The 19,946-nt window shown below is 42.4% G+C and overlaps 1 protein-coding gene and 1 long non-coding RNA gene across 2 annotated transcripts; both read right to left on the reverse strand.

The window, feature by feature from the left end:
• Positions 1 to 3,282: 3,282 nt before the first annotated feature.
• LOC118479411 lies at positions 3,283 to 9,142 on the reverse strand. The gene is made up of 3 exons (XM_035982122.1): positions 7,987 to 9,142; positions 3,814 to 3,867; positions 3,283 to 3,299 (listed from the first exon to the last, which is right to left on the reverse strand). The coding sequence occupies exons 1-3, from the start codon at positions 9,140 to 9,142 to the stop codon at positions 3,283 to 3,285; spliced, it is 1,227 nt and encodes a 408-aa protein (XP_035838015.1).
• Positions 9,143 to 12,636: 3,494 nt separating this feature from the next.
• Positions 12,637 to 14,022, reverse strand: LOC110902542. Its single transcript, XR_002571198.2, has 3 exons — positions 13,885 to 14,022; positions 13,368 to 13,421; positions 12,637 to 12,853 (listed from the first exon to the last, which is right to left on the reverse strand). It is a non-coding gene; the product is annotated as an uncharacterized LOC110902542 (long non-coding RNA).
• Positions 14,023 to 19,946: the final 5,924 nt, after the last annotated feature.

Below are 19,946 nucleotides of genomic sequence, written 5' to 3' on the forward strand. Positions count from 1 at the left end.
TTTGTCTTTATCGTATTACGCACAATCCTTGAATCTTGAGCTGATTTTGACCGGTGAAACTTTCTGAACTGAAGAAAGAAGGTGTAGAAGTGAGAAATTTCGACGAATTCCAGCTATTCTCTGCAGAACTCCTCCTCCTAAAGCTCTGATACCACTTGTAGGATCGTGTCTCGACCCGAACGAGTCGTTCAGAGGAATTTTTGTCATTTACAGGTGCGGAAAACAAGTAATCAACGTAGAAATAGCTAGCAAATCACCTTAAACACCTTACTGTATTGATTTATAACAGTTTACATCCAAATCTCGATCCGGCAGCACTTCGGTACGAGTTACAAGGTCTCTACTAAATGTTTCGCATATGAGACTATTTATAAGTGCTGAGGTTTCGCTTGATTGTACATGTCACATAAGCGAAACCTCCAGCTGACATTCAAGCGGAACTATATGATGACTAATAAGCGAATCTTCATGAGGTGACACATAAGCGAAACCTCATATGTTCCTATAAGCGAAACTACCACCTATGTTACATACAATCTCCTATTTTCTCGTAAAACGTGCCCTGATCTAACAATCTAAGACCAAGACTCGATACAAGACGAAGTCGACAGATGTAGTGCACTAACAAACTCCCCCTCAGATGTTGACGGAGTCGTTCATCGAGTCTTTGACAATGTCGAGTCTTCACACCTTCAGTCTTGATCAGTCTCTGGGCTTCTCTCTCTCTATCTTCATCTCTTACTCTTAAATCACCAACAAACTTCTTCTTTTGGATGTTGACATCTTCACACATGATTTGTTTGACCAGCTACAAGGAGCAAGTTGGTTCTCCAAGATAGATCTTAGATTGGGTTATCACCAATTGAAAGTCAAGGAGGAAGACGTACCGAAGACGGCATTTCGTACGCGGTACGGGCATTATGAGTTCCTTATAATGCCCTTTGGGTTGACTAATGCACCCGCGGCTTTCATGGACCTTATGAACCGGGTTTGCAAACCCATGCTAGATAAGTCGGTAATTGTATTTATCAATGACATTCTAGTATACTCGAAGAATGAAGCTGAGCACGTGTGTCATTTGCAAGAAATATTAGAGACACTCAGACAAGAAAAGTTGTATGCAAAATTCTCTCAGTGCGCCTTCTGGTTACGAGAGGTGCAGTTTCTTGGGCACATCATTAGTGCTGATGGAGTACTAGTGGATCCGTCAAAGGTAGAAGATGTTTCAAAATGGAACCCTCCAAGAAATCCCTGAGAAATCCGAAGCTTTTTAGGGCTCGCGGGATATTATCGGAGATTCATATAGGATTTCTCCAAAATTGCCTTGACATTGACCAAATTGACTCGCAAGGAGGAAAAGTTCGTGTGGGGCATCGAACAGGACGAAGCCTTCCAAACGCTCAAGGAAAAGTTAACTCACGCTCCGATGTTAACATTACCGGAAGGAGTTGACAACCTGGTAGTTTACACAGATGCGTCGCATTCGGGACTCGGGTGTGTTTTAATGCAACGAGGCAAGGTATTCGCCTACGCCTCGAGGCAATTGAAGATCCATGAAAAGAAATACCCGGTTCACGACTTAGAGTTAGCGGCGGTGGTGTTTGCCTTAAAGATACGGAGGCATTACTTGTATGGGGTAAAATTTGCGATCTTTATCGATCTTAAAAGTTTAAAGTATTTCTTCGATCAAAAGGAATTAAACATGAGACAAAGGCGGTGGCTGGAAACGGTCAAGGATTTCGACTGTGAAATACATTACCACCCCGGGAAAGCCAATGTAGTGGCTGATGCGTTGAGCCGAAAAGCAGATTATACCCCGATACGGGTACGATCATCGCAGCTCATTGTGACCTCGGGCTTACTAGAACGAATCCGAGAAGCACAAGATGAAGCAGTAAAGACAGAAAACTGGAGAATGGAAAGGATTGTTGGCCAAGTTAAAGATCTCGAGGTAGGCAGTCACGGCTTGAAGACACGTTTCAATAGAATTTGGGTCCCTAACACATGTGGAGTTAAAAAGCTCCTACTTGATGAAGCTCACAACTCCCGTTATTCCATTCATCCGGGAGCGACCAAGATGTATAACGACTTAAAACAAAACTACTAGTGGCCCGGAATGAAAAGAGACGCCGTGAAATACGTGGAAAAGTGTTTGACGTGCCTACAAGTCAAGGCGGAGCACCAAAAGCCATACGGTAAACTCCAACGGTTAGAAATCCCGGTTTGGAAATGGGAACATGTTACGATGGACCTATTAACCAAACTACCAAAGACGAACCGCGGATTTGATGCTATATGGGTAGTTGTTGATAGCCTAACCAAGAGTGTTCATTTTATTCCAATTCGTGAGACTTATACGTCAGAAAAGATGTCAGAAGTTTACACTAATGAGATAATAGCACGCCATGGGGTACCGGTATCCATCGTGTCCGATAGGGATACTCGGTTCACTTCAAATTTCTGGCAAGATTTCCAAGAACAAATGGGAACAAAATTATTCATCAGCACTGCGTACCATCCCCAAACGGATGGACAAAGTGAAAGAACAATACAAACGTTGGAAGATATGTTACGGGCATGTATAATCGACTTTCGAGGCAGTTGGGATGTTCATCTACCCTTGGTCGAGTTTTCTTATAACAACAGCTACCATGTTAGTATTGGGATGGCATCGTACGAAATGCTCTATGGTAGGAAATGTCGAACCCCGGTATGTTGGGGCGAAGTGGGCCCACGTGAACTTGCCCACCAAGATATAGTACGAGCCACAAATGAAAAGATTGATGCGGTTCGGGCTCACTTGAAAGCGGCTCAAGATAGACAAAAGTCGTATGCTGACAAAAGGAGGAGACCAATCGAGTTCCAGGTTGGCGATAAAGTCATGCTCAAAGTATCCCCATGGAAGGGGGTTATCCGGTTTAGAAAAAGAGGGAAATTGAGCTGTAAGGACCGCTTTTCAAAAATAATAGATTAACTACATAAACAAGATTTTTCGGAACATCGAAATACAACTTTGACACTTAATAGAAATTTTTACAAAAATTGGGCATGACCCGTTTGTAAAACGGACATACCCCCTGTTTTGACATAACATACAACGTTTACATACGACCCATTTTACATAAAACCATTCCAACAAAAGTAACGAGTTTTTAAATCTAAAACATTTCAACAAAGTTTAACAAAGTAACAAAACATGGACCCAAAAGTATGCATATAAGTTGCGGAAGCGCTTGGTATTATAAGGCTTGAACATGTGCTCGTCCCATAACTCCACATCGCCTATAGAGGTGCTTTACCTACATTAACATTCACAATTTAATAAGTTAGTTATTTCCATAGAAAATCCTAACCTTTCGTTTTAGCTTTATCCACATAAAACATTCTTACTCTTAAGCATACAACAACCCAATAATTGGGTTAGGCATAACCACTCTCGTAGAGAGTTTGACATACGCGTTCGACCCGTGTAATTGGGTTTAGCATAAACACTCTCGTAGAGAGCTAAGCATACACATTCAACCCGTGAAATTGGGTTTAGCATAAACACTCTCGTAGAGAGTTAAGCATACACATTCAACCCGTGAAATTGGGTTTAGCATAAACACTCTCGTAGAGAGTTAAGCATACACGTTCAACCTGTGAAATTGGGTTTAGCATAACTCAACACTACTTTCATTAACATACCCAAATCCACAAGGGATTTGTCGTTTACTTACTACATTGTCGAACTCGTTATACAAGGATAGCTTTTACAACGAAATTTTATATAAATAGGAAATATAATAAAGACTCGTATGACACGAAGCATACCTCGATCTTGTGCTCCTTCCGCTTGCTTAGTGCTTGTACCTTCTTCTTTCACGCCTACATTAGAACATTCATTCATTCACTTAGTTTATCAATTCTTTCTACTATTTTCGTATTCATTCATCTTTTATGCATTTCATCGAACACTTGGTAGGCATCATATTTAAGGTACAAGGTACAAGTCTATTAAGCATGTTCCTACTAACTCATCACCACACAAAATCACCTTCCTCTAAATTCACATAAATTTTCCATTCTAAAATCAGTTTATCTAGCATTCAAGTATCACAACAATTTCACATATCAACTAAAACATAATCATATTCCTTAAGAACCTCCTATTAGTAATATGATCTTTACAAAGTGGGTTTTCACTACACTTTTCATACAACCTAAATTTAAGCATGAATCTTGTTCTAAAAAGCAATCTTAACTCAGATTTGATACAATTGATATAAAGAATCGAGATTGGGTTTTACCCCTTATTCAACAATTCACAATTTCAGGAAATTAAACTTACCACTCAAGAGATTAGGGTTAGCTAATCACAATTTAGGGATCATGCACTGAATTAACTTATGATCTTGAGTTGGATTGCTTGATTTCTTGAGCTAGGGTTTCCCCCTCCCTCCTGCTTGTTCGATCGCTCCCAGACACACGAACTGTGTGTTTGGGATGTTTATTGTTTTATTTATTTAGTTAATTAAAATTTTACATTTTCACCCCCTTCACTTATTTGCTAGTTACAAGTCTAACCTTTAACCACATTTAGCTATGATCTCACCTAGTTACAAGTCTAACCTTTAAAATTTTACATTTTCACCCCCTTAAAAGAGGTTTCGTCTCCGAAACCTGAACATAATTTAAATAATGACATACCGAAAAGAAAAGGATAGTGTCTCCTCATCTCGTCTTCTGCTTCCCACGTAAGATCCGAACCCTTCCGGTGCCGCCATTGCACCAGCACTTGTTTAACAGCCTTGTTGCGGAGTTTCTTTACCTTGAAGTCTTTAATGGCTATGGGTCTTTCAATATAGTTTAACCCCTCGTCCAACTCAATGTCATCGAGAGGTACTAGTGCTGTGTCATCCGCAAGACATTTCCTCAATTGCGACACGTGGAAGGTATTGTGAATCCCTTCTAGAGCAGGCGGTAATTCTAGTCGATACGCAACCCTTCCAACCCGAGCTAAGATTTTAAACGGCCCGATGTAACGAGGACCTAACTTTCCCCGTTTGCGAAAACGGATTATACCCTTCCATGGGGACACCTTTAGCAAGACAAAATCTCCGACTTGGAACTCGATAGGACGCCTTCTCTTGTCTGCATAAGCTTTTTGCCGATCTTGAGCTGCTTTCAACCTTGTTCTAACCATTTCGATCTTTTCATTTGTAACTGCTATTAAATCACTTGGTGCAAGCTCCCTTTGTCCTACTTCACCCCAACATACGGGAGTCCTACATTTTCTCCCGTATAATAGTTCGTAAGGTGCCATTTGAATACCACTATGGTAACTGTTATTATAAGAAAATTCGACCAGGGGCAATTGGTCGTCCCAACTTCCTCCAAAATCTAAGGCACACGCCCTCAACATATCAACGAGCGTTTGAATGGTTCTTTCTGACTGGCCGTCAGTTTGAGGGTGGTAGGCGGTGCTTATGTGCAACTTCGTACCCACACTCTCGTGAAACTTCCGCCAGTAACGAGAAGTAAATCTAGTGTCCCGATTCGAGACAATCGACACGGGCACTCCATGACGGGATATGATCTCGTTCATATAAATTTCTGCCATTTTCTCGGAAGAGTAAGCTTCTTTGATGGGTAAAAAGTGAGCGCTTTTTGTAAGTCGGTCTACGATTACCCATATTGTATCGTGCCCTTTCTTTGTTTTAGGAAGTTTGGTTATCAAATCCATCGTTAGTTCCTCCCACTTCCATACCGGTATCTCCAAAGGTTGTAATTTCCCATACGGCTTTTGATGTTCTACTTTCACTTGGGAGCATGTTAAGCATTTCGCGACGTATTTAACTATGTCACGCTTCATACCCGGCCACCAATAATTGAGTTTCAAGTCCCGATACATCTTTGTAGCCCCGGGATGGACCGAATATCGAGACTTATGTGCTTCGTCGAGCAAGGCAGCTTTGACTTCACAGAATCGCGGAATCCAAATTCGGCCGAACCGCGTCTTAAGCCCGGTCGAATTTTCTTCTAGATTATCGATCACACCTTTTAGTCGTTCCCTCTTCAGGTCTTCCGCTCCGAGCGACTTTATCTGGGATTCGCGTATTGCCTCGAGTAATCGTGGCGTAACTATCATCTTCATGGATTTCACTCTTATGGGAGGTGGATACTCTTTACGGCTTAATGCATCGGCTACTACATTTGCCTTCCCCGGATGGTAGAGGATATCACAATCATAATCTTTGATAAGTTCCAACCACCTCCGCTGCCTCATGTTTAGGTCTTTCTATTCAAAGAAATATTTAAGGCTTTTGTGGTCCGAGTAAATGGTGCATTTTGCTCCATATAGATAATGCCTCCGAATCTTTAATGCAAACACTACCGCCGCTAATTCCAAGTCGTGTGTGGGGTAGTTCACCTCATGAGGCTTCAATTGTCGTGAAGCATAAGCGATAACTCTCCCTCTTTGCATTAGAACATAACCCAATCCCTGGTGTGAAGCGTCTGAATAGACCACCAGGTCTTCGGTTCCGTCTGGTAACGTTAGGATCGGGGGACTTGATAGTTTTTCTTTCAACATTCGAAAAGCCTCCTCCTGTTCTTTTTCCCATACAAACTTCTCTTTCTTTCTTGTCAATTTTGTTAAGGGTAAGGCTATCTTGGAAAAGTCTTGTATGAACCTTCGGTAGTATCCAGCAAGACCCAGAAAACTTCTTATCTCTGTTGGATTTTTCGGAGGAACCCACTTCATTACAGCATCGATCTTTGAAGGATCAACCATAACACCCTCCGCATTTATCACGTGCCCCAGAAACTGTACCTCCCTAAGCCAAAAGGCACACTTTGAAAATTTTGCGTAGAGCTTCTCCTTACGGAGAGTTTCAAGTACTTCACGCAAATGTACCGCATGTTCGTCTTTGCTTTGTGAATAAACCAAAATGTCATCTATGAATACAATTACCGATCTATCCAACATGGGTCGGCATACACGGTTCATAAGGTCCATAAATGCCGCCGGCGCATTTGTTAACCCGAAGGACATGACTAAAAATTCATAATGTCCGTAACGGGTTCTAAATGCGGTCTTTGGAATGTCTTCTTCTCGTACTCTAACCTGATGGTACCCCGATCGCAGATCTATCTTGGAGAACCAACTCACCCCTTGTAACTGATCGAAAAGGTCGTCAATTCTAGGTAAAGGGTAGCGGTTCTTTATGGTTAGCTTATTTAACTCCCTATAGTCGATGCACATGCGCATCGACCCGTCTTTCTTCTTTACAAATAAGACGGGCGCTCCCCAAGGCGACACACTTGGGCGTATAAAGCCTTTGTCTAGGAGGTCTTGTATTTGTGTCATTAATTCCCGCATTTCCGTGGGAGCTAATCTATAGGGAGCCTTCGCGACTGGTTTCGCATCCGGATTCAATTCGATATTGAACTCCACTTCTCGCTCGGGAGGGAGTCCCGGCAATTCCTCCGGGAATACATCCGGAAATTCGTTCACAACTTCAACATCTTCAATCTTTGGGAAGCTTTGTTGAGTATTTACTACGTAAGCTAAGTATGCTCTACTCCCATTGAGCACGTACTTAGTGGCTTGAACGAGAGTACATAGCTTCGCTTCCATCTTTCTTTCGCCTTGTACATTTAATCGTCTTCCACTTGGGGCTCGGAGATGTATGGTTTTGGTTTCACAATTTATCTCCGCGTGGTTTTGAGACATCCAATCCATACCCACTATTACTTTGAATTCCCCCAAGATCATGGGGATAAGATCAATAGCAAACTCCTCATCCTCAATGGTCAATTTGCAATTTTTACATATTTCGTGCAACAAGAAACTTTTGCTATCTGCTATCTCTACTTCTAAGGGCATCGACATTCGTTCAATCTTAAAGGATGGATGTTGAACAATTTCGCTAGAGATAAACGACATGGTAGCTCCGGTATCAAACAAAACGTAAACCGGTATAGAATTTATTAGAAAAATACCTGAGACCACATTTGGCTGGGACTTGGCTTCTTCAGACGTGATCTGAAACATTCTCCCCTTTGCCCTAGAACCCTCTTGCTTCCTATCTTCTTTCTTTGACCCTTGTTGAAGCTTTGGACATTCCGACTTGATATGCCCTTTTTCGAAACAGTTGAAACAAGTCTTTGGGTTATCCGGGCATTGATAGGACGAATGCCCCTCCTTACCACATTTAAAGCACCCCTTCTTACCTAACAAACACTCTCCGGTATGGAGCTTTCCACACGTCTTGCATGGTGTAATCCCACCCTTCGACTTACCCTTTCTTCCTTGATCCTGAAACTTCCCCTTTTTGGATGGACTAAAACTTGCACCTTTTTCACTCGGCCTCTTTTCACCTCGCTCCTCTTGTCTTTTAATTTCGATCTCTCTATCCCGCGCTAAATCAATGAGCTCTTCAAGAGTTTCACATTTTGAGGGAGTGATGAACTCTCTAACTTCTGCTTTTAACACGCCATAAAAGCGACTTATCTTCATCCTCTCGGTTGTTACCAATTCTCCACAGAACTTCATCTTATCCATAAAGTTGTTTGCTATTTCATTCACTGATTCGTTTTTCTGCCGGAGGCGTAAGAAATCCTCCTGAATCTTGTCGATAGCCGACTGAGGACAATGATATCTCATGAAGGGCCCCTTAAACTCCTGCCAAGTCATAACTTGCAGTCTGTCTTCGCCTACCTCCTTGCTGTGAGCATCCCACCAATCCTTCGCCTGATGGGTTAGTAAACCGGTAGCGAACATCACTTGATCCTCCTTATCACACCGACTTCGTATAAAGACCGCCTCTATGTTCGAGATCCATCTTTGACATTCAATAGGATCTATTTTACCGTCATACGTCGTCGGATGGCATGCCATAAAATCCTTATAAGTGCACCTTCGTTCCTTACCTCTACCCTTGGATCCTTCGATTAATTCTTTCAATTCTTCAAACCTACTGGTCATCATAGCATCCACCACACCCAGAACTCGGCTTTCTACTTCTTGAGCCAACCGTGGTAGATTGGCTTGTATAACCCCTTCCGCTACTTCAGTGACTCTGTTCTCGAATGCTTCTTGTCTAGCCGCATCATTGTTATCATCATTATCATCATTGATATTTCTTGCATCGGCCATCTACACAACATCACATTTATATTTAACACAACTAACAAGCTTTCATTACGTCATAGTTCATTATTCCAAGTTTATTTCATCCACCTTCCCTTAGTTGAATTTTACTTGCCTTTTTAAATTTTTTTTTACTATTCGTTCATATTATTCGACTCGTCACCTCCGATTATTTCGAGTTCATCACTTCATAATTTCTATTTATGGTTCCCCATACCTATGAAGTCCCACATGGACTTTTCATCACAATATAGTAGGCTTTCAATTGATACGGGAACTTAGAATGGGTAAAACAAGGCAAATCAGCGAACCAATCCCACGCTAGCCGTCGGCGACGGCAGGGTAGCCCGTCGGCGACGGCTCTTAAAAATGGGCGTCGGGTAAAAAGGTCCGTAGACAGGAACTTAGGCCGTCGGCCAAAATAAGGCGTCAGCGACGGACATACAGGGCGTCGGCGACGGCCTTCCCCTGATCGTTTCGCTGCAACTTCATTTATTTTGTGTTTTAACCCACTTCCAGGTCCGTACCAGCTGCCCGGGTTCCGGAATTACTTGTTTTGCTACCCATAATTGTTACTTCACATATTTAACTTAACCTTACATCTTAAACTCATAACATATACTAGCATTTATCGAAATCATACATTATTACCTCATTGGCGATTCGGGAGCGAGCACACTTTCGAACGAGCCATTGGTTTGAGTTCAAGCATCGCGTTAAAAGCTCGAATCCCTCAAACCTTGGCTCTGATACCAACTTGTAAGGACCGCTTTTCAAAAATAATAGATTAACTACATAAACAAGATTTTTCGGAACATCGAAATACAACTTTGACACTTAATAGAAATTTTTACAAAAATTGGGCATGACCCGTTTGTAAAACGGACATATGTCACACCCCCAAAATCCACCCGCGGAGTACCACCGCTTGGAGGCGTGACTGACCAGGATCCAGCCACCAATCATACTGAACAAGCATATAAATAATCATAAAAGTTTAACCAATACGATTGGTGTTTCACAAAACCAAGTTTAAGTTGCAAGCGGAAGCATAAGTTAAGGTTATAACATCAGTTCAAATGTTTTCAAATAAAATATGACACGCAGCAATCCGTGTCCCCCAACGACCCTCCTCCATGCAAGTTCCAGCTGAGTACCTATGGTCCTGCAAAGCATGTAGTAACGAGTCAACAACTAGTTGAGTGAGTTCACAGTTGGGTGTTCGTTTTAGTTGTTTCAAAAACAGTTTCCTTTTACTGGCATCCTGCCGTGGGGGTTACCCCATAGTTTAAACGTGACATGTTCATTCCCAGTTACTCCGGCATTCCAGCCGTGGGGGCTACCCCATGTTAGTTATCAGGCATTTCGGCCGTGGGGGCTACCCCATGCGTACACTAGACTCGTTACCATATCGACTGCTGACTGTAGTCATGTTTATGTGCCCTGAAAATCATCAATGTCTATCATCATTGACGTGCCCCAGATCCATTAGTTCACGCCCGCCCTCTGCGGCACGGTGTGAGGTTTGTCAGACCTAAATAGCGCTATCTAACTAATGACCCGCTCGCCATTGGCCCGGCGATTAGTCGATACAAAAAGGAGGGACTTCGTGATAGAGTTTTAGTCTAGTACGTGCTATCCGTCCATCCGGACGAGGAATCACATTCCTGAACCACTGCCGTCCTACCCAAGGAGGACGAGGAACCCACGTTCCTTAACCCCGTTCCCAACCCAGGGAATCCCATGCTTTGTAGAGGGTGTGAACTCACCTTGGTTTGCTCGGTAGTAACACAGAAAGGTCAATCAAGTCGCAAGTAGTCAATTACGTCCTAACATAGATACCACTTATAATCAGATTCAAACCAAGCAGTGCACGTACAAGTAGTAGTCATGGCATACAGTTACATCATGGTAGTTTCAACAACAGTGCACAACATAATCAGTTAACAGTAGCACGTATAGGTATAGCCCATCTGTTCAGCCCAATCACTTAAGCCCAAAACACGCATAAAATAGTTAACACATAAGTCCACAAGGCCGGCCCATTAACCATGGCCCGTAACTAAGCAAGTCCAATAAGCGTGGTCTCGAGTCGCAACCGGACTCCCAATCATGGTTTCGAGTCATGCTGTTTGTGTTGATCATGGGTGGTTGCGAGTCGCAACCTAAGTCGCAACCGTGGTCTCGGCTGATCATGCTAAGGTCTCGAGTCGCAACGGGACTCGTAACCTGTGTCGCAACCTGTGGTCTCGGCTTGTCATGTTATGGTTGCGAGTCGTAACCAGGTGTTCTCGACTCGCAACTGGTGTCGCAACGTGGAGGTTTCGAGTCGCAACCAGGGGTCTCGACTCCCCAACAGTTGCTGATTCTGCACAGTTTGTACTATCCAATAGCATTTGAATATCATGCAACACAAACATTGTACTATCCACTAAAACATGTTTTATTGTCTAACCATTCATGAAATCAGATCAAACAAGCAGAATTCAAACATTTAACCCACATTCAAAGCATATTCAACAAGTTCTTCATGTTCTTCAAACATTCAAGCATATTCATAACACATTCAACCTTTGTTCAAGCATATTATGCATTCTTCCTAATTATACATGAACAACTATCAAACACTTGAACCAAAGACCACAATTCGGTCCTTTATTTACCCGATTTCATGACAAATGCAAACCGATTTCATGCTCCTTAAAACTAGTGTTTCAACCTCCTTTAAACACTAAAACATCATCAATCCGAAATCAAGCATGTTAACCGGTTCATTATTATCATACATGTAATATCATCTTTTTGTCAACAATTACAATTTTCTATCGAACCAACACTTATCATAACAATTAGCAAGCAAACAAAATGTCAAGATCATCAATTCAAGCACAAAACATAACAAGGATCACTAACCGGTTAAGAGGTGTGAAAGGTGAACTTCGATTTCCAAGCTTTGACCGAGAATCCTAGTGTTGGCCGAGAATGGAGTGTGTGTTTGTGTTTCTTAGGGTTTTAGTGTGAGGGAATATAGGAGAGTGTGTGTGTTGTTCAAGAAAATGGCAAAGTTGCATAACCCCCAAGATTATATACTAGTTCTAAGGTGGTGTACCCTAATGGGCTTCCAAGCCGGTTAAGGGGGTCACGGCCCAAAGGCCTAAGTCGGTTACTATACACTCGAGACCACATGGTCTCGAGTCGGGTCCTTTGTTCTCGGGTTGGGTTCTCGGTTCACTTATAACACGTATATATATATATGCACACAAACAAGACACATTTCACATAAAAGGTTCACGTTTATCATTAAGTTAATCGGTTGACCAGTCACATAACGTACAAGCATGTTACATCAAACGTAATGAAAGGTTCTAAATTTCGAGTTGTCACATCATCCCCAAGTTGAAAGAAATTTCGTCCCGAAATTTGATGGCACTCACTGAGGAAGCTAGTTAAGTTGCATGGTTTTCCCGGTTATCCTGGGGTGTCACAACATACCCCCTGTTTTGACATAACATACAACGTTTACATACGACCCATTTTACATAAAACCATTCCAACAAAAGTAACGAGTTTTTAAATCTAAAACATTTCAACAAAGTTTAACAAAGTAACAAAACATGGACCCAAAAGTATGCATATAAGTTGCGGAAGCGCTTGGTATTATAAGGCTTGAACATGTGCTCGTCCCATAACTCCAAATCTCCTATAGAGGTGCTTTACCTACATTAACATTCACAATTTAATAAGTTAGTTATTTCCATAGAAAATCATAACCTTTCGTTTTAGCTTTATCCACATAAAACATTCTTACTCTTAAGCATACAACAACCCAATAATTGGGTTAGGCATAACCACTCTCGTAGAGAGTTTGACATACGCATTCGACCCGTGTAATTGGGTTTAGCATAAACACTCTCGTAGAGAGCTAAGCATACACATTCAACCCGTGAAATTGGGTTTAGCATAAACACTCTCGTAGAGAGTTAAGCATACACATTCAACCCGTGAAATTGGGTTTAGCATAAACACTCTCGTAGAGAGTTAAGCATACACGTTCAACCCGTGAAATTGGGTTTAGCATAACTCAACACTACTTTCATTAACATACCCAAATCCACAAGGGATTTGTCGTTTACTTACTACATTGTCGAACTCGTTATACAAGGATAGCTTTTACAACGAAATTTTATATAAATAGGAAATATAATAAAGACTCGTATGACACGAAGCATACCTCGATCTTGTGCTCCTTCCGCTTGCTTAGTGCTTGTACCTTCTTCTTTCACGCCTACATTAGAACATTCATTCATTCACTTAGTTTATCAATTCTTTCTACTATTTTCGTATTCATTCATCTTTTCTGCATTTCATCGAACACTTGGTAGGCATCATATTTAAGGTACAAGGTACAAGTCTATTAAGCATGTTCCTACTAACTCATCACCACACAAAATCACCTTCCTCTAAATTCACATAAATTTTCCATTCTAAAATCAGTTTATCTAGCATTCAAGTATCACAACAATTTCACATATCAACTAAAACATAATCATATTCCTTAAGAACCTCCTATTAGTAATATGATCTTTACAAAGTGGGTTTTCACTACACTTTTCATACAACCTAAATTTAAGCATGAATCTTGTTCTAAAAAGCAATCTTAACTCAGATTTGATACAATTGATATAAAGAATCGAGATTGGGTTTTACCCCTTATTCAACAATTCAAAATTTCAGGAAATTAAACTTACCACTCAAGAGATTAGGGTTAGCTAATCACAATTTAGGGATCATGCACTGAATTAACTTATGATCTTGAGTTGGATTGCTTGATTTCTTGAGCTAGGGTTTCCCCCTCCCTCCTGCTTGTTCGATCGCTCCCAGACACACGAACTGTGTGTTTGGGATGTTTATTGTTTTATTAATTTAGTTGATTAAAATTTTACATTTTCACCCCCTTCACTTATTTGCTAGTTACAAGTCTAACCTTTAACCACATTTAGCTATGATCTCACCATAATTCCTTAACTACATTAAGTTTAATATTATTTTCCTTTTATACTTATCATTTATCGTTTTTGGGGCGTTACATGAGCCCAAGATTTATCGGGCCATTTACGATTATTGAACGAGTAGGAAAGGTAGCTTATTGCCTTGAGCTACCGGAGGAATTAAGCGGAATTCAAAGCACTTTTCATGTGTCACATCTTCGGAAATGTCTAGCCGATGAGACGACTTATATCCACTACGATGATATCGAGGTGGATGATAGATTAAACTATGTGGTAAGACCCATTGCGATTTTAGATCTTAAGTTGAAAACCTTAAGGAACAAAGAGATCAATCAAGTGAAGGTCAAATGGGAACATAGAAAGGGTTCAGATACCACATGGGAATCCGAGGAGGAGATGCAACGGCTCTACCCCACATTATTTGGTACGTAATTCGGTTTCGAGGACGAAACCCTCACGATAGTCGATACACATTCTGAAGGTACCATCCTTCTTCTTCACAAATAGTACTGGAGCTCCCAAGGGCGATGAGCTAGGACGAATTAAACCTTTATCCAAGAGTTCTTGTAGTTGCGTAGAGAGTTCTTCCAACTCTGATGGAGCTAAACGATAAGGTGCACGTGCTATAGGCGCAGCTCCAGGAGCTAGTTCAATCTGAAACTCGACTTGGCGATGGGGCGGAAGACCAGGTAATTCCTCAGGGAATACCTCAGGATAGTCTCGTACAACTGGAAAATCTTCTAGCTTCTTCTCTTTCTCTGTGGTATCAGTAACTAGAGCCAAAATCGCAGTGTGGCCCTTTCGTAAGCATTTCTGGGCCTTAAGGAGATAAATGATGTTCTCAACAGCACTTCTCTTGTCGCCACGAATCATGAGAGGTTCACTACCTAAACCAGGGATACGAACGATCTTCTCGTTGCAAAGAATCTCTGCTCGGTGTTGGGATAACCAATCCATCCCAATGACAACGTCGAAACTACCCAAGACGATAGGGATAAGGTCAATAGAGAAGGTCTGGTTAGCGAGAATAAGTTGGCAACCTTTGACTACGTGCGAGGCCTCCAAACTCTTATCATTAGCTAGCTCTACAGTGTGCTTGTCGCTCAGGGGTGTTGGAATACGCATAAGCATTTTACTAACTTCTAGTGACACGTAGCTAGTATCGGCACCCGAATCAAATAAAACTGTAACATAAAAGTCGTCGAGAAGGAACTTACCCGTCACAACGTTGGGATCATTCCTTGCTTCACCTTGACCAATCACAAACACTCGACCCCTGGCACCATTGTTGTTGTTGTTGTTCCCATTGTTACCATTCCCCTGATTGTTGTTGTTGTTGTTCTGGTTCAGTTGGGGACAATCTTTCTTGAAGTGGCCTTCAGCTCCACACTAAAAGCATCCTTTGTTGTTACCCTGCTGCTGTCGCTGGTTCTGCTGGGGTTGCTGACGATTCTGATTGGCGGGGTATGCACTCCTGCAATCCTTTGCAACATGACCAGGCTTGTTGCACCGATGGCAATTGCCCCTGGTGCATGGCCCACTGTGGTGTAAGTTGCAGCGATTGCATTTGGGGTGATTCCCCTTGTACCCACCATGACTTTGACCACCAGACGATTGCTGACTGGGGCTCTTGTGGTCGTCAGTCTTTCTCTGCTGAGACTGAGATTGCACAGAAGTTGAACCCTTGCTTGAAGTTCCATCCCATTTCCGTTTGTCCCCACTAGAGGTACCAGAAGTAGTTGCAGCACCTATGCGCTTGGGTAACTTGTTCTGCTCCACCGCCTGATCAGTAAGACGGTGAGCCAACTGAACAACCTGCTGGATAGTAGTCAAGTTTGCTGAAGTCACATGACTTTGGATCTCTGGCACCAAGCCCTTGAGATAGAGTTCAATTCGCTTATAGGGAGGATCCACCATAGTAGGACACAACAAGGCAAGCTCATGCGATCTCTTAGTGTACGCCTCAATCTCTGACCCCGTCATCTTGAGATTGTAGAACTCATCTTCCAGCTTGTGAATGTCATCACGACTGCAGTATTCCTCCCTGATCATTTCCTTGAAATTCTCCCATGGGGTGGCGTTGGCAGCAACCAACCCCAACATTTGCACTTGAGCATTCCACCACGTGAGAGCCAAACCCTCGAGAGTACCAGTAGCATACTTCACCCTGCGCGCTTCAGGGCATTCACACATTTCGAACACAGATTCCAGTTTCTCAAACCAGTGTAGGAGACCTACTGCTCCTTCAGTTCCGCTAAAAGTAGTGGGTCGACAGTCCATAAAGGTCTTAAAAGTGCACATCGGTGCTTGAGCATATTGACCTAGGGTAGGTGAAAGAAAGACAGAGTTTAACACAAAGGTTGGTTCACGAGGGTAGGATTCAAATGATCCTAGAACAAATTCGGACTGCAGGATATACCTCCTGCATTTGCAGCTGCAAGCGCTGCGGCAACTCGTTCGTTGATCAAAGCCGTCAACTGGGCTTGTGTCATGTTAACGCGTCCAGACATGATTCTTCATAACAAGAGTAATACGTGTGAGAGAGGTTCGCGAAAGTACGATAGTAGGATAGAGTAAGCACGTACGTGTTCAAGCAACAATAGTTATACTAATCGAGCATACCATGGGCAATGTATTATGTAACTAACAAGTAGGCAATATACACATATCATATCACCTATAATGTCGAGCCTTGCATGTGGAGTGGAGCGTCGTTGTGGACCGTTGAGCACTAAACCGGTTATAGTCTGGTTTTAACAAAAACGTTTCCCCTTTATTAAAACCAAGTTCACTATAACCAATGGTTCTGATACCAATCTGTCACACCCCCAAAATCCACCCGCGGAGTACCACCACTTGGAGGCGTGACTGACCAGGATCCAGCCACCAATCATACTGAACAAGCATATAAATAATCATAAAAGTTTAACCAATACGATTGGTGTTTCACAAAACCAAGTTTAAGTTGCAAGCGGAAGCATAAGTTAAGGTTATAACATCAGTTCAAATGTTTTCAAATAAAATATGACACGCAGCAATCCGTGTCCCCCAACGACCCTCCTCCATGCAAGCTCCAGCTAAGTACCTATGGTCCTGCAAAGCATGTAGTAACGAGTCAACAACTAGTTGAGTGAGTTCACAGTTGGGTGTTCGTTTTAGTTGTTTCAAAAACAGTTTCCTTTAACTGGCATCCTACCGTGGGGGTTACCCCATAGTTTAAACGTGACATGTTCATTCCCAGTTACTCCGGCATTCCAGCCGTGGGGGCTACCCCATGTTAGTTATCAGGCATTTCGGCCGTGGGGGCTACCCCATGCGTACACTAAACACGTTACCATATCGACTGCTGACTGTAGTCATGTTTATGTGCCCTGAAAATCATCAATGTCTATCATCATTGACGTGCCCCAGATCCATTAGTTCACGCCCGCCCTCTGCGGCACGGTGTGAGGTTTGTCAGACCTAAATAGCGCTATCTAACTAATGACCCGCTCGCCATTAGCCCGGCGATTAGTCGATACAAAAAGGAGGGACTTCGTGATAGAGTTTTAGTCTAGTACGTGCTATCCGTCCATCCGGACGAGGAATCACATTCCTGAACCACTGCCGTCCTACCCAAGGAGGACGAGGAACCCACGTTCCTTAACCCCGTTCCCAACCCAGGGAATCCCATGCTTTGTAGAGGGTGTGAACTCACCTTGGTTTGCTCGGTAGTAACACAGAAAGGTCAATCAAGTCGCAAGTAGTCAATTACGTCCTAACATAGATACCACTTATAATCAGATTCAAACCAAGCAGTGCACGTACAAGTAGTAGTCATGGCATACAGTTACATCATGGTAGTTTCAACAACAATGCACAACATAATCAGTTAACAGTAGCACGTATAGGTATAGCCCATCTGTTCAGCCCAATCATTTAAGCCCAAAACACGCATAAAATAGTTAACACAGAAGTCCACAAGGCCGGCCCATTAACCATGGCCCGTAACTAAGCAAGTCCAATAAGCGTGGTCTCGAGTCGCAACCGGACTCGCAATCATGGTTTCGAGTCATGTTGTTTGTGTTGATCATGGGTGGTTGCGAGTCGCAACCTAAGTCGCAACCGTGGTCTCGGCTGATCATGCTAGGTCTCGAGTCGCAACGGGACTCGTAACCTGTGTCGCAACCTGTGGTCTCGGCTTGTCATGTTATGGTTGCGAGTCGTAACCAGGTGTTCTCGACTCGCAACTGGTGTCGCAACGTGGAGGTTTCGAGTCGCAACCAGGGGTCTCGACTCCCCAACAGTTGCTGATTCTGCACAGTTTGTACTATCCAATAGCATTTGAATATCATGCAACACAAACATTGTACTATCCACTAAAACATGTTTTATTGTCTAACCATTCATGAAATCAGATCAAACAAGCAGAATTCAAACATTTAACCCACATTCAAAGCATATTCAACAAGTTCTTCATGTTCTTCAAACATTCAAGCATATTCATAACACATTCAACCTTTGTTCAAGCATATTATGCATTCTTCCTAATTATACATGAACAACTATCAAACACTTGAACCAAAGACCACAATTCGGTCCTTTATTTACCCGATTTCATGACAAATGCAAACCGATTTCATGCTCCTTAAAACTAGTGGTTCAACCTCCTTTAAACACTAAAACATCATCAATCCGAAATCAAGCATGTTAACCGGTTCATTATTATCATACATGTAATATCATCTTTTTGTCAACAATTACAATTTTCTATCGAACCAACACTTATCATAACAATTAGCAAGCAAACAAAATGTCAAGATCATCAATTCAAGCACAAAACATAACAAGGATCACTAACCGGTTAAGAGGTGTGAAAGGTGAACTTCGATTTCCAAGCTTTGACCGAGAATCCTAGTGTTGGCCGAGAATGGAGTGTGTGTTTGTGTTTCTTAGGGTTTTAGTGTGAGGGAATATAGGAGAGTGTGTGTGTTGTTCAAGAAAATGGCAAAGTTGCATAACCCCCAAGATTATATACTAGTTCTAAGGTGGTGTACCCTAATGGGCTTCCAAGCCGGTTAAGGGGGTCACGGCCCAAAGGCCTAAGTCGGTTACTATACACTCGAGACCTCATGGTCTCGAGTCGGGTCCTTTGTTCTCGGGTTGGGTTCTCGGTTCACTTATAACACGTATATATATATATGCACACAAACAAGACACATTTCACATAAAAGGTTCACGTTTATCATTAAGTTAATCGGTTGACCAGTCACATAACGTACAAGCATGTTACATCAAACGTAATGAAAGGTTCTAAATTTCGAGTTGTCACATCAACCCCAAGTTGAAAGAAATTTCGTCCCGAAATTTGATGGCACTCACTGAGGAAGCTAGTTAAGTTGCATGGTTTTCCCGGTTATCCTGGGGTGTCACATCCACCCCCCGTTGATCTACAATTTCGTCCCGAAATTCCGTAGCTTCAGCCTCAGTAGCGGTTGTACTGTTCTCAAACAGTTGGGGATACTTTTCTTTCATCCGATCTTCGCGCTCCCAGGTAAACTCTGGGCCGCGACGTGAGTTCCAACGAACTCGAACGAGAGGTATTCTAGTGCTCTTGAGGACCTTAACATCCCGGTCCGTGATTTCGACTGGTTCCTCGACGAATTTCAGCTGCTCGTCGATCGTGAGTTCCTTTAGAGGAACTACGTGGGTCTCATCTAACAGACACTTCTTCAGATTCGACACATGGAAAACGTTGTGAACTGCACCGAGTTCTGCTGGTAAGTTCAGTCTGTAGGCCACCTTGCCTATTTTCTCAATGA

The sequence above is a fragment of the Helianthus annuus genome, chromosome 13 (assembly GCF_002127325.2).
Source record: "Helianthus annuus cultivar XRQ/B chromosome 13, HanXRQr2.0-SUNRISE, whole genome shotgun sequence".
In the NCBI taxonomy this organism is placed as follows: domain Eukaryota; kingdom Viridiplantae; phylum Streptophyta; class Magnoliopsida; order Asterales; family Asteraceae; genus Helianthus; species Helianthus annuus.